This window comes from Galeopterus variegatus, unplaced genomic scaffold (assembly GCF_000696425.1).
Source record: "Galeopterus variegatus unplaced genomic scaffold, G_variegatus-3.0.2 Scaffold1369, whole genome shotgun sequence".
NCBI lineage: Eukaryota > Metazoa > Chordata > Mammalia > Dermoptera > Cynocephalidae > Galeopterus > Galeopterus variegatus.
Window position 1 is genome coordinate 245,543 of NW_007727480.1, and position 11,735 is coordinate 257,277.

General features: G+C 49.9%; 1 protein-coding gene across 1 annotated transcript; it reads right to left on the bottom strand.

The window, feature by feature from the left end:
* Nucleotides 1-6,156: 6,156 nt before the first annotated feature.
* LOC103593567 (chromosome unknown open reading frame, human C10orf71) lies at nt 6,157-10,491 on the bottom strand. Its single transcript, XM_008576580.1, has one exon. It carries the CDS (start codon nt 10,489-10,491, stop codon nt 6,157-6,159), a length of 4,335 nt encoding a protein of 1,444 aa, XP_008574802.1.
* Between the last annotated feature and the right edge of the window lie 1,244 nt (nt 10,492-11,735).

Here is an 11,735-nt window from a genome sequence, read left to right on the forward strand (position 1 = left end):
CGCTCAGCCAGTGAGCGCTGTGAGTGCACCGGTCATCCCTATATAGGATCCAAACCCACGGTGGGAGCGCTGCTGCGCTCCCAGCACCGCACTCTCCCAAGTGTGCCACGGGCTCGGCCCTAAACAATTGTCTTTTAAATACATTATATATAACAAAAAATTACTTTTTATTTACCCACATATTTACCATTTTTAGAGCTCATTAATTCTTTAGTGTATACCCAGATTCCCAGATTGCCTTCTGGCATAATTTTCCGTCTGCCTAAAGAACTTGTTTTTATATTTCTTGAGGTACAGATCTTCAAGAGATGAGTTCTCTTAGATTTTTGTCTGAAAGTCTTTATTTAACCTTTATTTTTGAAGATATGTTTGTTGGGCAAAAAATTCTAGATTGACAGAGTATTTCTTTCAGTACTTTAAAGATGTTGCTTGACTGTCTTCATGCTTGTATAATTTCTGGTGATAATTATTCTATAATTCTTATCTTTGACCTTTTTAATGTAATGTATCTGCTTTCTATGGCTGCTTTAAAAATTTTCCCTTTATCACTGGTCGATATGGTTTTCTCTGGATTTATTCTGCTTGGGGTCTTTTGAGCTTCTTGGATCTCTGAGTTAATATTTATTATCAAATTTGGAAAAAAACCTAACCATTATTAAAAACAATTTTTTTTTCTTTCTTTTTTTTTTTTTCCTTTTTTTTGTCTTTCTTCATGACCGGCAACGGATCGCAACCCTCAGTGTCACACCCGCACCTCGCTCAGCCAGTGAGCGGCCAGTCTGTATGTGGGATCCGAACCCTCGGCAGGAGCGCCGCCGCGCTTCCCAAGTGGCACACTACAGCAGTGCGCCACCGGGCTGGCCCAAAAACAATTTTTTTTTTCTCCTCCTCTCTTCTATCTCTCTTTTTGATTCCAATTAAGTGTATATTAAACCTGTTGATATTGTTTCACAGGTCACTGATGCTATCAACTTTTTAAAAAGTCTTTTTCTATGGGTTTTATTTTGTATGGTTTCTATTGCTATGTCTTCTAGTTCACTGATATTTTTTTCTAATTGCCTAATCTGCTACTCTCTCGTCCAGTGTATTTTCATTTCAGATATTGTATTTTTCATCTCTAGAAGTTACATTTGGGTTGTTTTTTTTATATCTTTCATTTCTCCCCTCATCATGCTTATGTTTTCCTCTATATTCTGGAACATATAGAACATATTTAGAATAGACTTTTAAATGTTCTCTGCTAGTTCATTATTTCTTTCATTTCAGGGTGTTTCTACTGAGTGATTTTTTTTTCTTGGTTATTATTTGTATTTTCTTGCTCCTTTACACACCTGGAGGTATTTGATTGGATACTGAACATTGTGATTTTTGTATTGCTGGTTGCTGACTTTTGTTGTATTCCTTTAAGTGGAATTGTATTTTGTCTGGTGAACAGCTAAGTTACTTGAAATCAGTTGCATCCTTTAGCTCTTACCTAGATAATAAAATGTCCTATAATCTGTGCTGTCTCAAATGGTAGCCACAGCTCACATGTGGCTCATAAGCACTTTTTATGTGAGTAGTGCAACTGTGTAACTAAACTTTTAATTTTATTTACTTTTAAATAGCCACCTTTGGCTAGTAGCTACCGGGTAGATCCAGTGAGCCTTTACTGTAAGATTTATTTCGCCCCACCACTAAGGTGCTATCCTCCTAAAGATTTTACCCAATGCCTGTGTCTTATCAGGTATTTTCACTCTGATGAGTGGGGCATAAACTATTCCCAACTTTGTGTGAGCTCTGGGCATGTTCTGCCTGTGCATTTCTGGTGGTTCTTTTCCTGGCATTGGTAGTTTCCTGTCACACATGCATATCACTACTCAGCCAAAAACTCAAGGGGACCCCTCTGTAGATTTCCAGAGCTTTCCTTATGTGAAGCCACCACCTCCTCAGTATTCTGGCTTCCTTTGCCCCTTCAAACTCTGATCTCTGTGGCCACAAAGATAGACTACTAGGCTCTGTGTGGGTTTCCCCTCCCTACCCTGCAGCCTGGAAATCGTCTCCAGACAACAAGCTGGTAAAACCATAGGTTCATCTTGTTTGTTTTCCTTCTCTTCAGGGTCTCAGTCGCTTGTTGTCCAATGTCTAAAAACTGTTGTTTCCTGCAGAATAACCCTGTTGCTGAGAGGGGAGGTAGGAGAGATGTGCTTTCACGATGTGTGTCTATCTAGCTAGTTATGGTGGTTAATTTGAGTGATCAGTAAACTCAGTGAGGAGCTTATTTATGGTGTATGATAAAACTATTCTTAAGTAGATTTCTTTTGATACCAAGTTCCCATTAAAAGTCCAAAAGATTCTTGGTTTAAATCAGAATGGCCTAATTGGATGGGCCTACTGATGTCACCTTGGATGGATACATCTCACCTGGCTTGCTGGAGTCCCTGCCCGAATGGCAGAGAGAAAGGAGTCACACTGAGAGTTCTGCAGGACCTAGCAGATCTTCTCCGGGTACATCAACATAGAGCTCAGATTTACTTAGAAAAATACTTGCCCTTAGCATCTTCTGTCAACAGCCTGGAGGACTCAGATTAGATTAAAATATAATGTAAGTATTTTTGGAGGAAATTTCTTTCTTCCCTCTCCTGGCTCCTGATGACTTCTGCCCCTCTCTGCCCCGTGCGGAGTGTAAGAGGCAAAGGTCTTTCCCAGGGCTGGGTGGGCCAGCCCTGTCAGCAGAGATAATATGCTCTGCGAAAACAACGTGGGCAGGTCTCCTTACACAGATACGCTCAGCTGGAGCCAACTGGTTTCAAGATTTTGGAGCCTCAAGAACATGATCAAAGGAAGCTGTTGGAACTTGTTGGGACATTTGAAAAATCTTTTAGTGTCTGACTTGACTTCCTAAGATCCGTCAGAGTCACCTGTTTGAAAAACTGATAGAGAAACTGATTAAGATATAAAGATGTCAAGTATCTCCTGGATACTCTAGAATTTGTTAAAGCGCCTCTGTGCTTGATAATATTCAAATCCTATTTGCAGATTTAAACCTGGATGTGTGGATGCTTTAGGTGGTGATGCTATTTATCTTTTAGAGCCATTTTTTTTTCTTGGGATATTTATTTCTCTATCCATAACACCAAAATTAGATTCATTGTATTGGGGGGAAATGGGAAGAGAGATTAAGTAACTTTTAATTTACCCTCCTGGTCCTGAAGAGTAGCAGCTTTGATTTTTCATAGGTGATTTAAAAGTCAAACTTTATCTGTACTAACATGGCCCTCCCGCTTGGTAACCAACGCTATGAAATCCTCCAAAATGCGGTAGTCCGATGCTGTGTCCTCTCCACGGTAAACACAGAATTTGGGCATATTCGCCACTTTCACATAATATAATTTGCCTAACGTCCTCATCATTTCATCATCACAAAACCAAATAACAGTTTGGTCCTAATTCGGGTTTTGATGTCTCCGTGTGTGCCGGGCAAGCCTTTTGGCCTCCTTTTGTTGGCAGATGTGGGATTTCTCATCAAAGAACATTAGTGAGATGTGAGTACTTAGGGCTCACATCGAGGGACATCTGCTCTCAGGTCTCAGTCCCTGAGACCCCATTTGGGAGATGCAACCTGCTGGCTGCCCGCTGCACCAGGGTCGGGGAGCAGAGGACCCACTCTGGCTTGGGACTGGGCTTGTCCACATCGTGTCCAACAATCTGCTGAGAAAAGTGAGGAAATAGTTAAAATCACATTGGTTGCTGTCCCAAAAGATTCTTTTTACTAGATTCGACCCAACAATTTTAAAGTAAGAATTCTGCTGAATTTAATGATGTTTACTGATTGCCTGTCTTGTACTTGGCTCTGTGTTAGCTGCTGAGGAGGCTGCAATAATGCAGACAGGCAAGATTTCTCCCTCCAAAACTGACCACGGGTGGGTGCAGGAGCCCGACAGTTAAACACGTAATTACAGGATACGGGGTTGGCCAGCTCAGAAAGCGAGGTACATGGTTAGAATCAGGGCATGGGGACAGCCTCCTGGAGGACACGTGTCTAAGGTGGGGCACCTGGGAGGGTACAAAAGAGGTAGACAACGGAAGGCTGTAAGGTTACGATCTGTAGGAATCAGACAAGGGAAGGTTGTGAGGTTAGGACCCACAGGTTGACCTTAATCTCAAATACCTATCTTTATAATTTTAGCTCCATCCATAGCCCTGCTGATATTGCTTCTAAGACAGAAGATGACTTCTTCCCTCAAATACATTCCCCCAGGTAATATTTGTCCTTGTGGGGACATAGTTATTGTAACTATGGTTTGTTACTGAAGGCAGAGACTCCCCTTTTGCTAGGCTCTTCTTTTCCTGAGGCCTTGAGAATTTTACAAGACATTATTTTTCAAGTTTTAGTAGGATGAAAACTATGGAGGATGTTTGAGGTGATTTTGTGGTGGAGTCAAAACACAGCTTCGTTGTCCTCCCCTGCACCCTGGGGAGTGACCTGTGGAAACCAGACTTTTGGGACAGTGGCTCGCCTGCGCTCCTGGCTGGTCACCTGGCTGACTCACCAGGTGTAGCCAAACTGATTGGCATCAGCGGGGGACTTTGTGGAGTATTTCATAATGAAAATCAGGTGTGGCCGCACTTGCTGGGAAGACTAACAGGTATAAAATCCTGAATCCAAATCACTACACGAATACACTCGAAGCCCCTGTATTTGTGAGTTTGAGACTTGGTGAGCTGTGTGCCTCCACATCCTCGCAGCATGGAAATGGCACCTTTGCCAACAGAACAAGGACGGTGCCTTTGCACGGTCCCCTGGGACCTGGACAGCTCGGTCCCAATGGCTGCTTAGGTCTAAACAGTGAGGGAGGTGCTTTTTGCCCCTGTCTTTCCCATAGAATATCACATCCTCGCAGCGTGGAAATGGCACCTTTGCCAACAGAACAAGGACGGTGCCTTTGCACGGTCCCTTGGGACCTGGACAGCTCGGTCCCGATGGCTGCTTAGGTCTAAACAGTGAGGGAGGTGCTTTTTGCCCCTGTCTTTCCCATAGAATAAGAATTAAGAGGCCTCAGCAGAAGCCACCCAGGGGAAGCCCACCTGGACCGCCCTTCCCAGCACTGCTGCCTATGGTGGGACCTGCACTCAAATCCTCAAAGGCACCAGGTTGGTTGTCACCATACTCCTTGCGTTAGTTTAGATACTTCCCTCCAAATCCCCAAAGACTGGGGACTCAGGAAAAAGTTTCTTTTTGAGTACTGGGCCAGGTACTGGCACCAGCTTAGGGCCTGACCCTAAGAAGGCATGGTGTGTAAGGAATGAGGGGGACCCTGGGGCTTCAGGAGATGCCGGAGGCAGCTTTGTTCACATGTGAAGACCCTATATGGCCTGCAGCTGCCTTGTAAGGCCTGGAGGGCAGAAGACCCTTTTCTCACTAGCTGAGACCCCACCACCTTGTGCCGACGGAAGAAAGACGTGAGTCCAGGGACAGAACCACATCTGCAAACTTGTTTCACTTTTTAAAAGGCAGCCTTTTCTTTATCAGAAAATAGCTTTCAGAGGCTAGTTTCCTTTGTGAAGAAAACCCATTCTATGCAAATAAATATTTCTGCAAAATTGCCTTGGGTTAGTCCTCAGCCAGTTCTGCTGAGGTGACTTGGAAACCCACTGCTGTGTCCAAGGTGAACCAAGGTGAAGCACCCCCCAACCCTAGGAGGGGTGTGGTGGGTGGTCAGCCTGCTGGGTGCTCCCTGCCCACAGCAGGGCTCAGCATTTCGGGGGGTCTTAGGGGAGCCTACCCTTGAGAAGGAGTGGGTGGGATGCAGGGGCAGAGGGACCTTTAGGGATCAGGCCTGTGGTGTCCTGTACCACACCCAATCTGGTGGCAGGGCCAGAGACGGGCGGGGGAGGCCAGGACAGGCGGAAGGGAGAGGAAGAGGGGAGTGGAGTGGAGCAGATCTGGGAAGGGACACAGAGGGGACCGCATCATGCAAGCAGTGCCCCTCCCTCAGGGAGCCTTCAGATGGGGCTGTCTCAGAACCCCACTTCCTTTTGGATTTTAGGGATCTCAAATGGCCAAGTATTAGTCGATGTCTGTGTGTGCGCGAGCGATTGCTTGTTCTGGGGGAGAGGGAAGGAAGCTCTTCTGGGTTTATTTGGGGGTGAGGGTGAGTCAGTCTGCTGTAATTCTCAAGAAATGCCTTCTGTGGCAAAGTCCTCCAGGTCGTCGGTGGAGGTGATGCCCAGGCCCGGAGCTTCTGCGCCCTGGTCTTCCCGGCTCGGGGGATGCCCGAGGGGGCGCTGGCCTGCAGAGTGCCAGGTGGAGTCGCCCTGAGGCCCCGGGGCCGGCTGCAGTCCAGCCTCGTGGGCGCTCTGGGGCCTGGCCGTGGGGGGTCGCGGGCCCTGCCTTAGGAAGGTGGGAGCGCTGAGCTGCGAGGAGCAGCGCAGCGGCATCAGGGTCGTCACGGGCACGGGCCGGCAGCCGGCATACAGCACATAGGGAGCCGCGGGGGCGTCCGGCGGGGGCGGCTCCGGGGAGCCCCCCTGGGAGGATGGGACCGAGACCTTGACGTACTTGCCGGTCTCTGGGTCATAGAAGGTCTTGATTTTCACCTGCAGCGGCAAGTCGAAGACAAAGTACTCTCCAGACTGGGGATCCTGGAGGACCTTCTGGGTGGCAGGGTAAGGGGGCAGGGGTGTGAGGGCTTGGGGACCCCCGGGCCGCCGCCCGGCAGCCTCGGAAAAGAAGCCGGACACGGAGTGGCGGTGCGCGGGAGGGGGCAGGGACCGGACCGCGGGGAAGGCGGCGCGGGGCCTCTCTCCGGGGGACGGCGGCCTGCGCTCCGTGCGCTCCGTGCGCTCCGTGCGCTCCGGGTCCCCCGGCCAGGGCTGCGCCTCCCGGGGCTCGCCGGGCTTCTCCTGAGCCTGGTCGGCCGTTCTCCTCTTGCTTGCCAGCTTCTTGGCCCGCCGCAGGGCCTTCTCCGTCTTGGGTGGGACTGCGGGGGGCTTGCCGGCCGCCCTCTCCAGCTGAGCAGGGGGCTCCGGTGTCTCAGGGGGGCCTGCCGAGCTGGGGGCCACGTCCAGCCACGAGCCTCTCGGGGAGAGTGTCCGGGGGTGGTCTGTCCATGGCTCGGGCTGGGGGTCGGCACCTGCCTCCCACACCAGGGGGTGTGTCACATCCTCCCGCCGGGTGACTCTAGCAGGGCCGGGGCTGGCCCAGGGGCTGGCGCTGGGAGGCTCCTCGGGCAGCAGCCCCGGGTCGCAGGGGGCCTGGGAAGCGTCGTCCCACACGCTGCTGGCGGCTGGGGAGCAGGCGCTGCTGTCCCCCAGGGAGCTGGGGTTGGGGGAATTCGCCACATCTCCTGGGACCAGTTTTCTCCAGGGGGGCCTTGTTCTGGGTGTAGACAGAAAGTGACTTTTGAAATCCTGTGCTTGCTCTTCCCAGCAGGTTCCAAGCTGCTGGGGGGTTGGCTGGTCTTCTAAGTCGCCCTCGGGTAAAGTGATGGTGGGGATGTGCCACCGAGCCCCCAGCTTGCTGGAGTCTGTGGAACTGCTCTGGCCGTCCCTCCTCCCGACTTTATGGGCTGCCTCTGGGGGGAGCTTCATCCCATCCCCCCCTCCCACCAGTGATGGAGATGGGAGATTCTCCGTCGGGGCTGGCTGGAAGGCCTCCATCCTGGCCGTGCTGGACACTTGCCCAGGGTCCTCCGTGACTTCATAGGCCACCTGCTTCAAGTGTGTGCCCCATGTGTTTGCTGGTGTTGGGGTGCCAGTCATTTCCTGGCTCTTGGGGGCACAGAGAGCAGCAGCCTCGCCCCATCCTGGCCTTGGCGATTCCTCCTCTTTGTGACTGCTGCCCAGCGGGTCCTCTGAGGACATGGTCCTCAGGAGAGGCAGCATGATAGGTTTTATTACAGGGGTAGCTCGGAGAGTGTTGTCCTTAATAGTAAACAGTATGTGCTTGTTCGTAGCAGAAGCTGGTGGGGGGGTAAGGTCTTTGGCATGTGACAGGGCTGTATCCTCACTTCCCCCAACCCAAGAGCCTCTGAAATTAGCTTCCTCACTCCATGCCTCCTTTCTGAGTCTTCCAGCAGGAAAAGTTTCCCCTTCTCTTTGCAGCGCTCCCCTCTTGCTGTGGTCTTCCACGCACATGTGCCCGTTACTTAAGGCACAGTACTGTGGCTCCTCTTTCCCCACCACGTCTTCCTTCCCGTCCTTCTGACTGTCACCTGCACTCATGTCCTTCCTCCTGTCTTCCTGCTGGCTCTCGGTAAACCATGTCTTCTGCTGATCGTCGAATGAGGCAAAGGACTGATCTGAAGAGCTGGTGCTGAACTTGGCCTTACTTTGGAGGGCCGGCGTAAAATCAGACTGGCTGTCGCTGTAAAACACATCCTCCTCCTCAGGAGACAGGGGCCCTGGGGACAATTTCTGGTTCGAGTGTGTGTTCTGTAGTCCTGCCTCTCTCTCAGGTTCTGTCTCTAGGGAGATGGATCTCCAGGGCCCGTTCTCTAGCTGGTGGGTCTTCGCCGTCTCTGCACCCTTTTCAGCCTCAGCCTCCCTATCGCAGAGCTTCAGGGATAGGTGCTTCCTGGGGCGGGGTTCCCCGGAGTCTGGACACCAGCTGGACCTGGCGGGGACCATCTCCAACTCTCGGTTGGCGTCCTCCTTTTCGTGACTGCTCCTTTCAGTGGCCTCCCTGTTGACACAGAGGGGGACCTTGGCGATAGCCGGAGGTGAGCTAAGGGTTGGGTAGCTGTCCGCAGAGGACTCACTGGGGTCATCCGAAGGGTCCTTCTGGGTACTGATATGCAATGCAGGAGGTGCATCAGCTGGTCTCTCCGTGGAAAGCTGATTTGGGGGGCTTTCCTCAAGCCTGTTGGGAAGGACGATGCCATTGCTCATGGGTTCTTGCTTGTGGTCTGCCTTACCTCTGGTTTTCTCATCGAGGCCTTTCAAGAGAGGCGAGGAACTGTATGTGCTCTTAACGCGCTTCCGCACATCCTTGAGGTTGAACAGCAGGCTGGGGGCTTTGGACTTGTAGCTGTCTCGCGACTGACATTCGTCGGGCTCCTTCTCTTGGTATCCATTTAGCTGTCCTGGAGGGGATGGGGTTATGTCCCTGGGCTGTCTGTCTGATGACTCCAGGGCATGCTTGGTGGGTATTATGGGTGTCAAGAGTTTACTGATGTTAAAAGGAGGATTGTAATGCTCACGAGGATCCACAGGCATGTCCAGAGCATCATTTTCTGGAAATTGACCCTGGGGGTTGTGCTTTGTATACAAAGGTAGGCCTCTCCTGTTGGCTGGTCTTTCTTGCGAAGCATCTTGTAGATTTTCTTTTCCTCCTTTGCTAGTCTTTGGTTTTCTCCATGGGGGTTGCGTTGACTTCACCTGAGGCTCAAGCTGTGAGCTGGAAGCTTTTCCCTCCCCAGTGAATACCTGGGTTCCGGGATCCCTAGATCCCCAGGGTCCAGATGTGGACAGAGCCCCTGCTGCCAGTCTGTTTTCTTCCTGACAGCAGCTGGCCCGGACTTGGCAGGGAGAGACTATACGCTCAGGAGGATGGGGTTCTCTTAGCAAGGGCATGTCCTCATAATGTTTGGGAGCTTTGCTTTCTGGGATGGTTTCAGCAGTGTCCTTTCTCTCTAGCAGCTTTGGTTGGTGGGCGTTCCACGACTCAAAAGCACTATTTTCACTGTGCAGAAAGGCGCCTTTCTGCGCCCACTCCTTGCCTCTCCCAGGCTGCCCCTCGGCTGGCTTGTGGGGTGGGGAGGGGAGCTGCAACTCAGATAAATTGGCCACATTGTCAGGTGTGGGGAGGAAGCTGCTGGAGCTGTGACAGGCCACTTCAGGGTTTTTGGGACACTCCTGTTCATCATGCTTCCTGCCGGGCTGGTGGCTGTTCTGATGGATGTTGGAGACTTCGGCAGGCACTCTCCTGACTGTCAAAAAAGCAGAATCAAAACAGAAGTTGACACTGCTTTCTGGGAGAGGAGCAAATTTGGGGGGATTTTTCAGAGCTGGGGGCTTGCTAGTAGGAGGCCTGTTGTCACAACATTGGCTCTCAGTCCTGTCGAAAGATTTAATTAATGATGATACTTTGGAGATAGGCTTGTTGCTGCTCCTCAGGCCAGAAACTGGCACCTCCAGTCTCCTCTGGGCTGGTGTCAGCGGGGGACTGCTTTTGGGATATTTTTCCTCCCCTTGAACGTACTTGGGGAGCTGTTGGAAGGTGGCCGCCCAGCCTGCATGCTCTGTGCCTTGCGATGGTAGCTGGCTCCAAATGCCACTTTTCCTGTGGGTGTGGCTTACTGTTCCCTGGTGAAAAGTCCCAAACACCTGGCGGTTGATGTCCGGGGACAGGGCCAGATCGGAGTCGTGGAAGGATGTGTCCTCTGAGATGCACAAGCTCCGAAAGGCCCGGTCTGTGAGGCTGCTCACCTCCCTGTCTGCATCATCCAGCACACTGCCGATGCTGGAGGAGTCGCTGAACCCATCTGTGCACTTCTTGCTTCCCTGCATTGTCCTCGGCTATAGGAAGAGCGTCGCTGTCGGCTGTGGGTGCGCCTCTGGTGATGACTCTGGCGAGGGTTAGATGCAGCCCTCTTCCCACGAAATTAGAGTTTCTTGTCAACCAGATGCAACTGCAAAGTGAGGATTTTCTTTTCTCTGCAAAAGAAAGAAGTGCAGGGTGTGAACAGGACATCCAACATAGTAGCTCTGTGCAAAGACAACACGCTCATCCAGGTGGGTAATGGTACCTGTGATGGTTAATTTTACATGTCAGCTTGGCTAGCCTGTCATACCCGGTTTTTGGACAAACACCAGTCTAGATGTTGCTGTGAAGGTCTCTTAGATGGGATTACCATTAACCTCAGTAGACTTTGAGTAAAGAAGACTACTCTCCATAACGTAGGTAGGCGTCATCCAATCAGTTGAAGGTCTTAAGAGAAAAAAGACTGACGTTACAGGCAACAGAAGCAAAAATAGAGAAGTGGGATTACATCATTCAAAAGCTTCTGCACAATGAAAAATAAAATAAATAAATGAATAAAAGTTACAAAAATGAAAAGGCATGCTACAGAATTGGAAAAAATATTTGCAAAATAATCACTGCCAAAAACCAAATACCCTGATTTAAAAATGGGTAAAAGAACTGAATAGAAGTTTCTTTCTCCAAGTAAGACATACAAATGGCCAATAGTTACGTATATAAAAAAAGTGCTCAATGTCACTAATCATCAGGGAAATGCTAATCAGAACCATGGTGGGATGTCACCTCATGCCTGTTTAGGATGGCTGTTATCAAAGAAACAGAAGATAACCAGTGTTGGCAAGGACACGGAGAAAAGGAGGCCTCTGTGCATTGTTGGTGGGAATGTAAATTGGTACAGTCACTATGGAAAAGAATATGGAGGTTCCTCAAAAAATTAAAAATTAAACTGTCATATAATCCAACAATCCCACTTCTGGGTAAATATGAAATTACGATCTTAAAGAGATATCTGCATCCATGTGTTCACTGAAGCATTACTCACAATAGCCAAGACATGGAAGCAAAATGAATGTCCATCGACGGATGAACGGCTAAAGAAGTGTGGGATACGCATATAATGGAGTATTATTCAGCTTTGAAAAAGAAGGAAATCCTGCCATTTGTGACAACATGGGTGGACCTGAAGGACATTATGCTAAGTGAAATAAGCCAGGCACAAAAAGACAGATACTGCATAATGTCACTTATATGAGTGATCTAAAATAGTCAA